Source organism: Podarcis muralis, chromosome 5, assembly GCF_964188315.1.
Source record: "Podarcis muralis chromosome 5, rPodMur119.hap1.1, whole genome shotgun sequence".
NCBI lineage: Eukaryota > Metazoa > Chordata > Lepidosauria > Squamata > Lacertidae > Podarcis > Podarcis muralis.
Window position 1 is genome coordinate 40,564,403 of NC_135659.1, and position 16,909 is coordinate 40,581,311.

Sequence of the window (16,909 nt, forward strand, 5' to 3'; positions counted from 1 at the left end):
ACAAATACATATGCATGTTTTTGTTAATCTGGAATCAATCTGCTCCATCTGAATGCAAGAGAAAGTTAAGGTGGTGCTTTCTCTGCTCCCTCTAACTTATTCTCTTTCATTTCCTATAACAAATCACTCAGCAATATTTTGTGTTTTTATATGTGCTTACCTAGTTGATTCCTTGATTTATCAGCTTTAGTCCCCCAACAATATCTAACAGGTTTATAACTTTAAGGTTTTTCAGGAAGTACAGTACTGGAAAATGTTTAATACTCAGTGTCTTGAGATATTTTGACAATCATAATCCTATAATTTATGCAGTAATTTGCACAGCTACAGGAGAATTAATAGATTGGCTCCATCTATTAGGCACATCCTTTATTTTAGAAAGAAACCAATACAGTCCCTGTGACAAGTATTTCGATTTGTGGAAAACAGCTCAAAGCATGAGAAAATTCCTGCCAACCTATTCCAGCATCCTGTTCTCAGGACCTTACTTAGTGTAACTGTTGTTGCAGTCATCCAAGTTTCTGCCTTTGCGTGCTTATCTATATTTCTCAAATGTAAAATCCTCTGTCTTGGCTGAAAGGTAACTTTGAGTATTACAGCAAATAATGCTTCTTGGCTAACAGGTTGTAATGTCTTTATAGACTTGGATGAGAATGTCAATGTGACACGAACTGACTTACACTCTGGCTTTTGAAAATATTTGCAAGACTAGCTGAAAACCAACCAGGCTGAAGTTGTCATGAGACCCATTTTTAATGACCTGTTGGCCTCTATTATGTAAACTGACTGTCCAGAAAAAAATAAAGAAGAGGATGAAAGGCCAACTAGAACTTGTGTAGGTTAGATAAATTGAGTTAAAACAGAAGACTAAATCCAAGTCTTGCCATGTGTTTAGCAACATTCATCACAAGCTAAGGTAGAATTTACTTAGAATTGCTTGTTATGTCAATTTGTATATGAATAAATTTATCTTTTATTACATTTTCTTTTATAAATGCTGTATTTGGTGAATTAATCGTTAGTTTTGCTGCACCCTGGGCTTGCATAATCGATAACAAGCTAGTAGCTACAGTGTATTTATTTGAGGGAGGCTGGTCTGGTAAAAGCTAATTCAGCCCCATGTTCACAGAGAAAAAGGTGGCTTTCCCAGCAACATTCACAGTTCAGCACTTTCAGCATGGATTAAATAAATTATGAGAAATGCCAGTGAGAAACTTAATCAAACCAGCTGATTATCGAATGCTTTTAATTCTCTCTTTCAGGATTCAGTTGACTAAGCTGCTGTAGCAACTCAACTAGATCAACTTCCCCCAAGCCTTAAAACAGTGTTGTACATGTGTGTCTGCATGCCATAGCTACTTCTCATCAGTGTCAGAAACTTCCTGAGTGGAAAACAGTGCTGGTGATCCCTCTCGAGTTGTACTGGGTCTACAGGACATACTTTGCCATGTGGTTCCAGGTGCGCTATTAGCAGCACCTCACCAGTTTAGAACCATCTGCCTCGCTGTGCTTCCATATTAAATGGTGCTATTTGTTTCTACTCCCATTAAATGTATGAAAAGCTGCTGACAGCAGGATTGTCTGCCAGCAGAGACCTACAGAATCCTGCTGTCAACAGTTTCCACAATTAGCACAGCGACACACACAAGGCAGAGCAGGCACTTTAGAAGAAAGCAAATTCACAAGAACTAAAAAAGTGGCAAAATGCAGACAGGTAATAGTTATACTTTCCCCCTCAATGTTCTATTCAAAACCGAGACATAAACCATTTTATTCAACTTTATCAGTTTCCTGCACAGAAAGGTTCATGACTCTATGAATAGTATTGCAAAGCTTATACCATCCCTTACATCATACAAAACATTTACCAGCTAGAAATCTGACTCACTGCCTGATGCTTTTAATGCATGATAATTTATGGGTCTCCTTAAATGCTCATCCGTCTATAACCAGTCATGCTTTTATAACAAACTCTGACCCAAACAATACACAGCGCCACCAGCTGCAATGAAACCATATTCAAGCCACATACCTGTGTGTAATCCTCATACTGCGGTGAATAGTTAAAATAGCTTTCCACCGGTTGTTGCGCTGTGGTTCCCTGAGCAGCTGCAGCACTGAGTGAGTTATTTGAAAGTCCGGCCTGCTGCTTAGTATTACTGGCTTTGCTGGCAATTGCTGCTGCTCAAAGAAGGGGAAAAAAAGCATTCTTACATGTCCTATAAGATCAAAAACAAGGCTTCATCTAAAACAGAATGTTCACCATCAATCCATAGCCCCAAAGGCCAAAGCTAGGCTGAAAAGGGAAGGAGTGATGTTGAGCACTTGGTTATCACCCTGATTGAAGATCTTATTCTTCATCGAAGTATAAGTTCCCATGAAATACTGGCAGTAATACAGAACAGGGCAATTTTGCTGCCTAATCAATGGCTTCTCTCTTAATTAATATCAGAATCTAGGCCTCGATTGGAAGCCTCTCCCAACACTTGGGAAGAGATACACCAGGTGTTTAAGTCTGCATAAATCTTTTCTGTCTTTTCACTACTATTCTGCCTTCTATATATGCTTCTGTATCACCATGGAGCCCTAGGTTCCTGATTAAAAGGGGTAGGCTGTAGTCATTTACTTAAAGTTATAACTGGGACTCACAGTTCCTCTGCTTCCGATATCTAGGGAGCATGACAGACAGATGGTAAGGCACCAGGCCAGATCAAATGCAGAGGCTCAGAGGCTTTTTGTAGAGGCGAAACAGGGGGTAAGGAGGACCCCACCTTCTGATTAGCTCCTGCAAATGCTCTCTTAAGGCTGTTTTCCCCTCAGCCAGGAACCTAGCTGGGAGAAAATGAGCTAAAAATGGCATAGAGCATTTGTGGTGAACAATCAGTGGAATACGCAAAGCACTAGGACTGCCAATTCTCACCATAAATGCCTCCCCACCTCTGCGCATTTGCACAAGGATGGAAACCCCCATGTTTGTCTCATAATGGGTAAGCTCTGGCCTTAGGGCTAAACTGCATATTATGTTGGAGCTTTGTTTTTGGTGCTTCCAAGTAAATCCTTTCTGTAAAAACAGCTATAGCGGACTCCCATTTTTAACTGGGACTATGGGCATTCAGTGAGGGTTGTCCCACTGTACCCTACCCTATTGCAGTTCTGAAACTCACACACACACATAGTTGCAATTAGCTACAGAGGCAAAACAGAATTAAATTAAGACACACATTTCCCCTTGCAACTCATGGAGCGGAGGCTTTGGTGTGCACAGAAAGGATTAAGATACAGGCCGCCACCTCACCCGTGTGCCTAATCCAAAGTGGGTGGGCCCTCCTGCCGCTTGGCAAGTCAACATAACATGTAGTATTTGGGCTTTCGTTATCAGCATTTTCTTGGCGTTAAAGAGGTGGAACACTGACTGTTATGTGCAATGCAACTTGTTCAAGACACACAGTTTAGTTGAGACTGTGGATGAGTTAGTTTGATCATATGAAATTAGATTAAGAAGGCAAAATCCAGTGAAGGTGAGTGGTGCATGCTCTAGTAATCTCCCGCTTGGATTACTGCAACGCACTCTACGTGGGGCTACCTTTGAAGGTGACCCAGAAACTACAATTAATCCAGAATGCGACTGGTGACTGGGAGTGGCCGCCGAGACCACATAACACGGTCCTGAAAGAACTACATTGGCTCCCAGTACGTTTCCGGGCACAATTCAAAGCGTTGGTGCTGACCTTTAAAGCCCTAAACAGCCTCGGCCCAGTATGCCTGATAATTGTTTCTTGTAATGGTAATCTTCTTAAAATGAAATATTTCTTTTTAAATAATTTGAAATACCGGGGTCGCTGGCATTATTTACAACTACAGTAACCACACTCCCCCTCCTGAGAAAACCCAAGGGTTGCCTTCAGAGGCACCCGTTACCTGCTTACCTGAAAGACAGACTGAAGGCAGCACACTTGCCAAGTTCAAGTAGGGATTGGTACTCAGATGGATTTCCTTGGGAGGTTCTCCCAGCAGAGAGGTCTGGTTTTTTGAAGAACTCTGAAGTAAAAAGCGAATAAAATGTCGACACTTCTACTACAGGTTGAACAACATAAAAAAACCCACACACATTTTGAACAGATATTGAAATTAAACATCCTATTAGGGAAATTTTACTTCTCATAACATAGACTCAAAGAGCTGAAGAGACTAAGGCTGCAATTCTATAATCCTATATAAGGAAGGAAACAGTAAATCAGCATTATGGGAATCAGCTGTTTAGGGTGGGTGCCTATGTGCAGAGATGAAGAAAGAAAATGGGTATAAAAATAAACAAAACCAAAAAAAAGGGTCCAAGAATGATATTCAGCTGTGCTATCCTGTTTGTGCAGTGGACTTCTGCTTCTATAAATGGGATTTAACCCTTCCTCTCTTCCTCACCCTCCTTCATGGATCACTGCCTTGTCATGGGAGAAAAGCAATGACAAACCTAGACAGCATCTTAAAAAGCAGAAACATCATCTTGCCGACAAAGGTCCGTATAGTAAAAGCTATGATTTCCCAGTAGTGATGTATGGAAGTGAGAGCTGGACCATAAAGAAGGCTGATCGCCGAAGAATTGGTGCTTTTGAATTATGGTGCTGGAGGAGACTCTTTGAGAGTTCCATGGACTGCAAAAAGACCAAACCTATCCATTCTGAAGGAAATCAGCCCTGAGTGCTCACTGGAAGGACAGATCCTGAAGATGAGGCTCCAATACTTTGGCCACCTCATGAGAAGAGAATACTCCCTGGAAAAGACCCTGATGTTGGGAAAGATTGAGGGCACAAGGAGAAGGGGACAACAGAGGACGAGATGGTTGGATAGTGTTCTCGGAGCTACCAGCATGAGTTTGACCAAACTGCGGGAGGCAGTGGAAGACAGGAGTGCCTGGTGTGCTCTGGTCCATGGGGTCACGAAGAGTCGGACATGACTAAACAACAACAACTCTTCCTCACTACATTATCCTCATTTATGTATTCTCTGGTGTTGTTGGGAGGCACACCCAGAGCAGATGTGAGCAGGACATGGGAGAGGAGCAAGAGGAAGTTGCATTTCATTTACAGGCGCCATATTGAATCCTGCCCCCAGTCTTAATTTTCATAAGTTGTGTACGCATAAGGCGTGAATGGATAAGAATTGCATGGCTCTTCCTCACTTTCCAGTCATTGTTTCTTGAAAGACAAAGGAAGAACCACAGGCCAGGTTTGTATCAACACAGCAAAAACATACATCTATTTACTCCTAGCGGATGCCTTGCAAACCACCACTTACATGGAAATTATGTTAATGCAAAAAGGCTCCAGTTAAAAATGTGTTTCCAAAGTAACCTGCATTTATTCCTTGCCCAGGAATAAACACTCTTCTCTCTCCATAACACTCTTGATATGACTAAAAGCAATTGAGATTTCAAGTCTTGGTTAAGATTTTATGGGGTTTTTTGGTGTTTTTGTTGTAGTTGTAGTTGAAAGAGACCCTGAGGGTCATCTAGTCAAACCTCCTGGAATGCAGGAATCACAACAAAAGCATCCATTATCAATAGCCATATTTATGCATTCATTTGTTCGTTCATTTATTTAAGCCTGTTTCAGATAATTGCAGTGCTGCACTGTGGTTAATACAGGCAGTGGAATTCAGTGCAATCAATGTAAAATGCTGATGATATCGTGACCTAACTCTTCTTAACTGCAGTTTAGAAAGCCCATTTAATTATCTCTGCACTGGTCCCAATGCACTGTTTTGAAATTTTAACTAAATATAATATAGGTAAAGGTACCACTGCCCGTACGGGCCAGTCGTGACCGACTCTGGGGTTGCGTGCTCATCTCGCTTAAGAGGCCGGGAGCCAGCGCTGTCTGGAGACACTTCCGGGTCACATGGCCAGCGTGACGAAGCTGCTCTGGCGAGCCAGCACCAGCGCAGCGCACGGAAACGCCGTTACCTTCCCGCTATAAAGCGGTACCTATTTATCTACTTGCACTTAGGGGTGCTTTCAAACTGCTAGGTGGGCAGGAGCTGGGACCGAACGATGGGAGCTCACCCCGCCGCGGGGATTCGAACCGCCGACCATACGATCGGCAAGTCCTAGGCACTGAGGTTTTACCCACAGCGCCACCCGCGTCCAAAAATATAATATACTTTACATTATAAAAGAAACATTGATTATCTATACATCAGATTCTGCTGCATAATAAAACCCCCACATAGAATTATTACAAATATAAAATTTCAGCTGGGTAGTTATTATTAAACAGCACTAACATGTCATCTCCTGCAAGAATAAGAGAAGTGGTTTTAAATTCATGTGAAATTAAGAATGAACAGTAATGGAAATATTACACTAACGTGTTATTTCCTATGGACTTTAACAACACCAACACGCGAATGGAACTGCAATACAGTCGTACTTGGGATCCCAAACATCTTGGTACTCAAGACTTTTCGGCTCTCAAATGCTGCAAACCCAGAAGTGAGTGTTCCAGTTTGCGAACATTCTTTGGAACCAGAACATCCAGTGGGGCTTCCGATTGGCTGCAGGAACTTCCTGCAAGCAATCAGAAGCCATGCTTTGGTTTCCAAATGTTTTGGAATCCAAACAGACTTCCGGAACGCATTCCATTTGACTTCCAAGGTACGACTGTACTGAACTTATAAAATTTATACACCTCTTGAATATAAAGAGAAGCAAAATAAAATCGAAGCAGTTTACAATGATAATAAAAAAAAGTTATCGTAAAAACACCCAAGTTTTAAAAACATTTTTTTTCAAAACTTCTTACCCCCAAGCTTGAATCTGGGCTCTTTGCCTGGCCTTGTTGCTTGAGATGTCCTGCCCGTAGGCCTCCAGCAGCGACATTTGGTAAGCTTTGCAGGTAACCCTGGGACCCTGAGCCAGTGCCTTCTGTCAGTCCTACTGCGGTTGACAGCTTGTCCTGCGTGTTGTTTTGCCTTGGCACTGCTTGTCCAGATACATGCTGATTTGGAAAGAATGGCAACATGCCAATCCCTGTTGCAACCGGCGTTTGAGCTGCAGTCCGATTAGATACTGCGCAGCCAACCATAAATGGAAAAAAAGGAAGCTATATTAGGCAAGAATTATTACTAGAACATCATGCTCATGTTGCTTATTATGTGAAAAGCACTGAGAAATCTATTTAAATGATTGCAGCAGAAAAGATAATTCTAGTGGCGGGCAAGGAAATACATTAAAACTCAAAAGACTCTCTAACTTTGCTATTTATACAACTGGTCTTACACCTTAACCGTTGCTAGCGACTGAAAAGGGGGATCTTGTGCTTTAAAATTTCACAGAGAAGAATTAAAAGAGGATGCCTTAGGCAAGAAAGCATTAGGACGAATCTTCTGTGGTGAAGGAGAAAGCTACGGCTCTTCATACCTTAAAAGATCTGAATTGTCAGTAATATGGGAGCCACCATCTGCTAACAAGAGGAACATAGACATAGACTCCTTCCAGAACTGCCATCACATACTGGCCATTCCAGCCCAGCAGTATGTCAGTCCACCTCCTCTTTATTACAGAGGAAACAATTTGGACCAGCCACGCTTTCCTTCAGGCCCTCCTGCCCCTGCCCCCGTTTCCTGTCCGTCCACCCCACCCCCGAGCCATGGGACTAGCCAAGAGGGGGCAGGGAGGGGCAGCTGCCACCCTGGATCAAGCAAAACAATAGAAATACTTAACTGACCAATCACGACAGTCCTGCCCACCCCCCCAAATCCTGGCTACGCCCATGCCCCCATTCCAAAGACATTCATAGTTCTGTAACTAAACCAGTGTTTCCCAACCGGTGTTCCGCGGCACACTAGTGTGCCGCGAGACGTTGCCTGGTGTGCCGTGGGAGGGAGGCGGGCGAGTCGGGCGGCGGCGGCGAGGATCCGTGTCGAGCCGGGGGCGGCTCCGCGGTGGTGGTGCCGAGGTTTCTCTCTCCATTCTCCCCTCACGCACACACACACAGGAAATAACACAGGATCAGCTGACAGGACCCGGCCAATGGGGCGGCGGCGGGGCAGCGCGCGCAAAAGGGAGGAGCGCGAGACAGCGGACGAGGAGGAGGCCGGCATGTCCGGGCAGCAGCAGCAACAACAGCAGCAGCAACTCCCGGCGACGGCTCCTCAAGCCCCGGGCAACCCTACTCCCTCACCGGCCTCGGCCGCCCTCCTGCTCCACCCGCCGCCGCCTCCCCCGCCGCCGCCGGCCACCTCGGCCCCGCCGCCGCCCCCTCCTCCGCCCGCTATCGCCGCCACCACCACAACAGCCGCCGCCGCCTCAGCTGGGCCCATGCCTGCCGGGAGCGGCGGCGGCAGCAGCAGCAGCAGCGCCCCGGCGCCCTTCCCTTCCGGCGTGACGCTGCGCGCTGACGTCACGGGGCTGTAATGGTGATGTGCCTCGAGATTTTTTTCATCAAACAAGTGTGCCTTTGCCCAAAAAAGGTTGGGAAACACTGAACTAAACAGGGTGTGACAGAAGAAGTGGGAAATGCAAAACATGGAAGCCTCTTTAAGGAACATGGGTAGAATTGGAGGCGGAGCTTTCATTAAGACAATTTTTTTTAAAAATACATGGCGATACGCCCATTGTTTTTTCTGCTGCCTTCTTCCACACATGCCAAGGTTGTGTGTTTGATCCCTGTATGGGACAACTGCATAGTTCTGCATTTGGTTTGGACTGGATGATACTCAGGGTCCCTTCTAACTCTGCAATTCTATGATTATTTAACTTTATCCTATAACAGGATTGCAGTCCCTCTACCAGGTATTTGAAATCCACCATGGCAAACAACCATAGCTACCCATAAACTGTCTTTGTTAAACATTCTTGTTTCTAACACAGTTGCTAAAACAAAGCCAAGAGCATGCTATCTAAAGGGGCTGCTGTTCTTAATTATATATGCACTGTGGGAAATCCTTTTTTTAGCTCAAGGGCCACATTCCCTCATGGACAACCTTCCAGGGGCCACGTGCAAAAGTGGGCGGAGCAACAACTATGGCTCTTTACCATGGTTCAGTGGGCTGCATTGTACAACAGGCTACAGTCCTACCACATAAAAAGTCAGAGGTATCTGCATGCACCCACACCCCTCCACACAAACACTGTTCAATTCAGGCAAGCGAGAGCCATTTACACAGTTCAAAGACACATTCGAGGCAGAGAAAAGCACTTGCGCAACAGGTCCATTGAGGGTCATAACCCTGAAACAGAGGGCCACCCATGGCCAAGGAATGTGCCCTGGGAAAGAGTCCTGAAAGCCAAGACTGAAGGGCCTGGAAAGCTGCATTAGGCTTCCAGGACTGAGGTTCACCACCTGAGTCAGAAGCATATTTTTGAAGCGGGCGTTTGCTACTATAACAGCAATCAAAATGTTACTTGCAATTGCGTGCTTCTCCGTGACTCCCCATGTCTGTGGTCACTGATGGCACAGCACCCATTCCTAACATTGTCTGAAGCAGCACACCTGGAGGCTCTCCAAGCAAGCCTGGTTTCTGCAAAGAAGTACAAAAGAATTGCATACGTTTAAGAGATGCCTTAGTAGACTTTGTTTCTTAGCCTTTCAAATGCAGGTAATTTATTTGAGTATACTACTGGATTAACAGGAGACCAAAGAAACAAGGAAACATTTCGTGTGCGACAAGATAACATTCTCTAGGAGGAAGACTTCCCCACTTTTTATCTAATCCAGAATTACAGACTAAAGGAGATTAACTACAGGTTTATTATGGTCAGTCTAAGTTTTCAACTCACACTATTTGTCTGAATATTCTCAATCTTCGCTAGTTGTGCCAGCTGTAAATTGGAAAGGTTCTGTAGCAGCAAACTAGATGCATTTCCAAGAACTGGTCCCTGTCAGTTTAAAGTGGGAGGGGAGAAATGAGTTATATATGAAACCAGCATTATTCAGATACAGAAGAAGAAATATTTTCATATGTCTGTCAGAAAACTCTACAATCTCAGTTTAAAGAAAGGTAAATTCAAGGGCTACATTAATTAACTGCTTTTGTCAATTCACAATTCTGTTAAGAGGTTATTTAAAGTTACTCTATTATTCAGGATAGTCTCCATTATAAAGTGGAAGAACTATCTATTCCCTTCTTTTTTATACTACCTTAAGTCCCCTGCAGCAATCACTTTGAACCTCAAAGCATTTAATCTGCTCCCCCGCTCCCCTCAATGCTTGTTTCAATAGATGATATTGGACTTATACATTCTTCAAACCAAACAACTTTATCAAAAACACATTTGGAAGTAAACTGCAGTATAACACAGATAAAGGGAGCTGCCAACTTTCTTCAACCAATTACATAAAAACAAAACCACTGGATTCTAAAGAAGCTGCAGCAATTTAAATTAGTCAGGAGTTAAGTATAAAAATAAATCTTTCAGCAATGATATCACAAGTATGGTGTTAAACAAAATATAGCTGATTATATGACAGTTTAATTAATCTTTCTGGGTCAAGTTTAATGACTCATTTAAACCATAATTCTTCCGTTAAGTATAATCAGGGCATAATTCTGTTGCAAAGTAAAAGCACCTCCTTGTTTGGTCGTTGCATACCTAATCCAAGGCAGAATTCTCAAGGCTCATCATTCAGACTCTGACTACAGTCAAACATGCCTCCTCACTGTGATTTGAGGAAAGGCATTCCTGCTCCTTTGCAAAGCAGTTACATAATTGGCAAAGACCATAGAGATAAACACCAATGACATGTATTTGGGAAAGGGTTACTTTTTAAAATGCAACCATGCAACATGTTTCCAGTGATACTTCCGGGGGGCGGGGAGCAATTTTATTTGGGTATAAATCAAAGTCCTACATAATAGCGGTAACAGCTAACACCTACACAACTTTAGCAGTTACACTTCCAAATGCAGAAGTGTGATTGACCCTCTGATCTGCCGAGTGTGAATCAACTGCATATCACGTTATACCTATTCTCTCTCTCTCTCTCTCTCTCTCTCTCTCTCTCTCTCTCTCTCCTGGTTTAGAAAACAAACAAAAACAAACATCCTCATGCTTCAGCATATTTCTAGAAAAGTGAAGCAAGACTTATTCTCTTTAGATTCATGTTGCCTTATAGACCAGTGTTTCCCAACCTTTTTTGGGCAAAGGCACACTTGTTTGATGAAAAAAATATCGAGGCACACCACCATTACAGCCCCGTGACGTCAGCGCGCAGCGTCACGCCGGGAGGGACGCACGAGCTCCTTCTCCTGCTCGTTCAGGGCCGGGTTGCCGCCGTGAGGGAAGGGCGCCGGGGCGCTGCTGCTGCTGCTGCCGCCGCCGCTCCCGGCAGGCATGGGCCCAGCTGAGGCGGCGGCGGCTGTTGTGGTGGTGGCGGCGATAGCGGGCGGAGGAGGGGGCGGCGGCGGGGCCGAGGTGGCCGGCGGCGGCGGGGGAGGCGGCGGCAGGTGGAGCAGGAGGGCGGCCGAGGCCGGTGAGGGAGTAGGGTTGCCCGGGGCTTGAGGAGCCGTCGCCGGGAGTTGCTGCTGCTGTTGTTGCTGCTACTGCCCGGACATGCCAGCCTCCTCCTCGTCCGCTGTCTCGCGCTCCTCCCTTTTGCGCGCGCTGCCCCGCCGCCGCCCCATTGGCCGGGTCCTGTCAGCTGATCCTGTGTTATTTCCTGTGTGTGTGTGTGAGGGGAGAATGGAGAGAGAAACCTCGGCACCACCACCGCGGAGCCGCCCCCGGCTCGACGCGGATCCTTGCCGCCGCCGCCCCGCCTCTCGCCGCCCGACTCGCCCGCCTCCCTCCCATGGCACACCAGGCAAGGTCTCGCGGCACACTAGTGTGCCGCGGAACACCGGTTGGGAAACACTGTTATAGACAGTCTGTTAAGAGAACAAGTTGGAGGCTTAGCATGTGTTTTCCTTTACCCATACAATAGAATTTTAAAGGGAAACACTATATTCGCTTTATAGTTTAGTCTTTACTTCTCCCTCCTCCAAACTTTAGAACAATCTGTCATTGTGGGTCAAGTAAAAAATCCCAAGATTTCATGCTGTCTCAGACAGTTCAAAATGAGGGCAGGCTTTGAACATCTCCCTAACTGAAAGATGCTTTATTTTAACAGGTCCTTTTCTTTTTTCTGCTGTTTAATGAATAAATCAATGATATTTGGGCCTTTTCTCTCTCTTTTGAGAGTGCATTTAGGAAAGCAAGCATTATTGTATTGCATTGTAAGATGATATACCATATATACTCGAGTATAAGCCGACCAAAATATAAGCCGAGGCACCTAATTTTAGTACAAAAAACTGGGAAAACTTATTGACTTGAGTATAAGCCGGTTCACCACACCACAAACCTGGTGGTGGTGGCAGCGGCGGAGGAAGAACAAGCAGCCTGAAAGGGCTCCTTTTGGGCTGCTCGTCCCTCCACGCCGCCATCCGCCTCACTTGAGTATAAGCCGAGGGGGGCTTTTTCAGCATAAAAAATGTGCTGAAAAAGTTGGCTTATACTCGAGTAAGAATTCCAACGATATTTCAGCACTCCATTCTGAAGTGTGGATCATAAAATATATTATTTATTATTATATGAGAAGTCAATGAAAACAGGTGGTATTCAACTAAAGCAGGCATAGGCAAACTCGACCCTCCAGATGTTTTGGGACTACGACTCTCATCATCCCTAGCTAACAGGACCAGTGGTCAGGGATGACAGGAGCTGTAGTCTCAAAACATCTGGAGAGCAGAGTTTGGGGGGTAACTGAATTAAAGAGCTGCACGAGCAAAATTAAGATCCAGTTGCACAATGGAACTTACTTCCTTTCTTGTCCATGTGCCATCCCCAAATCTGTTCTGCTGGGTTGGGGAAAGCCCCGTAACAGATCTAGTGCGGATGGGGAGAATGTTCCACTGGACAAGGAGAAATATTTGCACTGAAGCAATGTTCCTCTTAATGCTATATTGACTACAGCCCTAGATTACAATTGACATTTTGCACTAGCTGCACATGAACTCTCACTGTGCATGTTGACTTAAATTACTTACTGAAAATATTTTATATCAGCTTATAGACATACCTGATGAACATTGTTGAAATGCAAAAAGGCTGGGTTGATTGATGGGTTTACAAGGTGGGGCACACTCATGGGAGCTCCAAGGACTGCTTTAGAGTAAACAGATTGTCATATTTATTATAAATCCACAGCACTTAATGCCTGTATATATAAACAGTATAAATAATTGCTTTAAAAGCCACAATTTCCTTGCTAATTTTTAATTGTTCTGCTAGATGTGTAAATAGCTAAGTCGTCATCATTTGCACAAAATGCTAAATCATGGTTTTGTTGGAATGAACCCAAACAAAATCGAGGGCTCCTTTCCTCTCACATATTTAGTGTCCCAGGGAAGTTCAGCTTAGAATCTCTGCTTGTTGTTGCATACAAACCAGAGATTATGGCCTGCCACAAACTCTGGTTAGTTAACAAGGCTACCTTCAAAAGCTACGTTTTGAACATGTCTTATTTTGAAGTCTGTTTTAAACCAGAGATCTGGTTCACATGACACAAGCTAGGTGAAAAGTGAAACTCAACATTTGTAAAGTCTCATAGGCACAGGAGAGGGAAAGAGTGGAGCACCCAAGTTTAAAGCTTTGCTTAGGCTTGTCATTAGCTTTTGCACGTAGCAATAAGCCATTGCATTACTTGCAAATTGGGCCAATGAAACTTCTTCATATGCCTTACAGTTGCTTGCACTTCACACTGGATTTGCTTTGGTACAGTCATACCTCGTGTTTCGTCTGCTTCATGTTGCGTCTTTTCGCGTTACGTCCTGCGGCAACCCGGAAGTACCGGAAGGGGTCACTTCCAGGTTTCGCTGCTTGCGCATGCGCAGAAGTGCCAAATCATGCCGTGCGCCTGCGCAGACGCAGCACCTCGAGTTGTGGACATTTCACGTTACGGACGGGCCTCCGGAACGGATCCCGTCCATAACACGAGGTACCACTGTATTTAGAAGCATGCAGACAAAACTGACAATTCCTCTTAGGTGCGAATTTTCCTATCTCCCACAAACCATCCCCTCCCCCCTCAGATTTAATGACAATGTGAAGTCCTTGAATGCTGATAACAATGAACACGTCCTGGCAGTTTTTGTCCAGTTGGCCACAAAGAAGAAAACACACCAATTAGAGAATGATACAGTTTAGAGTTACTTCTGCTGGTGAAAGACTATGGAAGCCAACGCAGAATCTGAAAGGGGTGAAACAAAATCTCCTTTTTGATTCTTAAGAACTGTACAGTTGCATTTAATTATGCACCAGCCATAGCTAATATAAAGGGAAAGCACACATGAGCTTTCGGAGGGAAAGCAGAGCAAGCCAACTTTGCACACTCTGCTTGGCACAGAAATGAGTTTTCACTTGAGCAGCACACAACACAGCTTGTGCTGCTACACAAAAAGCAAATATGCAGCAGTATGGCTATCGGGCTAATTCTTGATGTTCCAGTTTTGAAAACATATTAAAGCTAGAATTAGTGAAACACAGAAAAACAAACCCTGCTGAGCAAAGTATCACCAACGCTTTTGTGGGTATTCGGAAGAGTCAACCAGTATATCCCAAGGATGATCCAGAAAGCATTTTTTACAAAGAAAAAGAAGAGGACAGGTTCTCTTACAGATCTGTAACTGGTTCAAGGAGTCAGAACACAGGAATAAATTGAGAGTTTCTAGCAAGCAAGCAAGCAAGCAAGCAAGCAAGCAAGCAAGCAAGCAAGCAAGCAGTGAGGTCTTCCAAGAATATGTGAATTAGGGCCAATGCAATGCAAGGATCACAAGAACGTGGCCCCAGAACCTGTTTTTGATACAGTAAGTCTGCATTCAAAAGCCTTTACTAAGGTGGAGACTTTTACCCACTTCAGATATACTGTAGATAGATATAGATAGATAGAGACAGAGACAGACAGACAGACAGACAGACAGACAGACAGATATATTTAAAAAATCTTACCAAGTTTATTAGAACATCCATGTAACTGGGGCTGCAACAACATTTGTAACATCGCTGGGGTATTTAAGCTTTTCATAATTTGCACTGCATTTGGTTCAGGAAGCAAACCTTTTCTGTTGTTCCTCATCTTGAATTATGAAGAAATAGGGGAAAAAATCAGATTCTCTCCCAAGATAGAAGAAAGTTCATTTTGTAAAGCAGAGTTGCTTGCATATAGCTGTTGAACTTCAAGTAGCTTCTCAGTCACATGTAAGACTGAACACATTGAGGAACCTTTTGTAACTCTGACAGAGACTAGAGATGCTCCCATTTTCCCTTTTAGCCATTTAGATTTCAATTACTGCATATATGCTTATTAAGGGTAAGGATCTGTGGCTGCAAGGGGCATCACTTAATGAACATTTACAAATAGGCAATCTTATTTTTTACTCTGGAGCTTCCAAGCAGTCATGATAAGAGACAGTAAGATGAGCAGGCTGTCTTAATTATATGCACTGTCAAAGCTAATAAAAAAAATATTAACTGTAATCTCAGATAGTCTTTTACAAATAAGCCTCTCTCAAGCTCGGGTTCCCAAATGTTTTTGGACTACCACTCCCATCATCCCTGACTGCTGCCCCTGTTGCCTATGGATGATGGGAGTGGCAATCCAACAAAATATGGGAACCCAAAGTTGAGAAAGGCTGTGATAGATACTCAAAACTGGTCTAAGAAAATATTTAACCAAAGACAAAACTACCTATGTATTATCACAATGAAAATATTCAAAGATAACATGAAGTCCCCTTAACTATTTCACTACTACTCTATAAAAAACCCCCTACAATGTTGTTTATTGAAAATACATGTCAACCAATCAAATCACTAGATTATGTTACTCATATCTTTCTATATTTGCCAACACCACTGATATAGACACTTTTTAACTTTTCCTTCCTTCCACATCACTGTACTGTACCTGTCTTTGTTAATTCAGTACTTTTCAACAGGGCCCATTTTATATTTAATCCTTAACACAAGGCATAACCTTAAACCACACCAAATCATTGGTCCATCTGACTTAGTATTATCTAATTTTAATTGGCAGCGGTTCTCCAGGGTTCTAGACAACCCTATCTGGAGTTGCCAGAGATTAAAATTGGGACCATTTGGTATTAGAGAGCATTGAGTCATGTGACCTTAAACATTTACTTCCAAAGGAAGCAGGAACAATACTTGTGCATTAGGCACAGTTCAATTAGCACCAATTTCCACAAAGTATGGAAGCATAATTCCAACACAACTTTGACACACACAACCCAACTGTGTGTATTTGACTTCAAAAGATGTCTAATCTGTCTAAAATTTCAAGAAAACGAGCAGCCAATATTTGCCCAACCCCTCCCCTCTTCTGGAACTAAGACTAATACCGGATTTTACTAGAGAATATCTTTTATCAGCAAGACCACATGATCACTACCACCAATCTGAATTGCAGCTTAACACACTGCTTCTCTGCCACAGGCCATGGTCTCTCACAGTGAGAAGAGGTCCCAGTTTCAGATCAAGGTATTGAGCCTGACTGCCGGTGTGAAAGTGTTCCAGCTTGAGAAAGATGGGCGTGTAAAACCATGGTTCTTTTTTATTCAGTGCACATTTATCTATTGATATCATTTTATTTTGAAGGAGTCAATGTTTGTATGTGTGTAACTTCCTAGTGAACTCTTAACTGTTCCAACAAAATAGAGTCTTCATGAAAGGCCTAGTCACACAGCCAATTCTCCTCGTGAGAGGACTGTGAAATCAGAAACTGGAAAATTTCCAATTTTCCAATGGGTTACCAGTGGGTTACAAGAGCACACACATCCAAGAACAAAGGAGTTGAGATTTTAGCAGCCTGTTTCCCAGCATGCCAACATTCTAATAAAAAATAAAACTCTGTTTTTC

General features: G+C 43.7%; 1 protein-coding gene across 4 annotated transcripts in view; it reads right to left on the minus strand.

The window, feature by feature from the left end:
• The window catches only part of RAVER2 (ribonucleoprotein, PTB binding 2), a 45,994-nt gene that overhangs the window by 4,224 nt on the left and 24,861 nt on the right, over positions 1-16,909 (minus strand). Inside the window, exons 5-11 of one of the 4 annotated variants that reach the window (XM_077928635.1) lie at positions 14,984-15,110; positions 13,056-13,138; positions 9,776-9,874; positions 9,405-9,516; positions 6,798-7,063; positions 3,927-4,038; positions 2,033-2,181 (exon numbers count right to left, since the gene is read on the minus strand). In XM_077928635.1, the coding sequence (XP_077784761.1) occupies positions 2,033-2,181; positions 3,927-4,038; positions 6,798-7,063; positions 9,405-9,516; positions 9,776-9,874; positions 13,056-13,138; positions 14,984-15,110 (948 nt within the window). Of the gene's footprint in view, positions 1-2,032; positions 2,182-3,926; positions 4,039-6,797; positions 7,064-9,404; positions 9,517-9,775; positions 9,875-13,055; positions 13,142-14,983; positions 15,111-16,909 lie in introns of all 4 variants that reach the window. The other 3 variants (XM_077928634.1, XM_077928637.1, XM_077928636.1) reach the window with 3 other exon arrangements.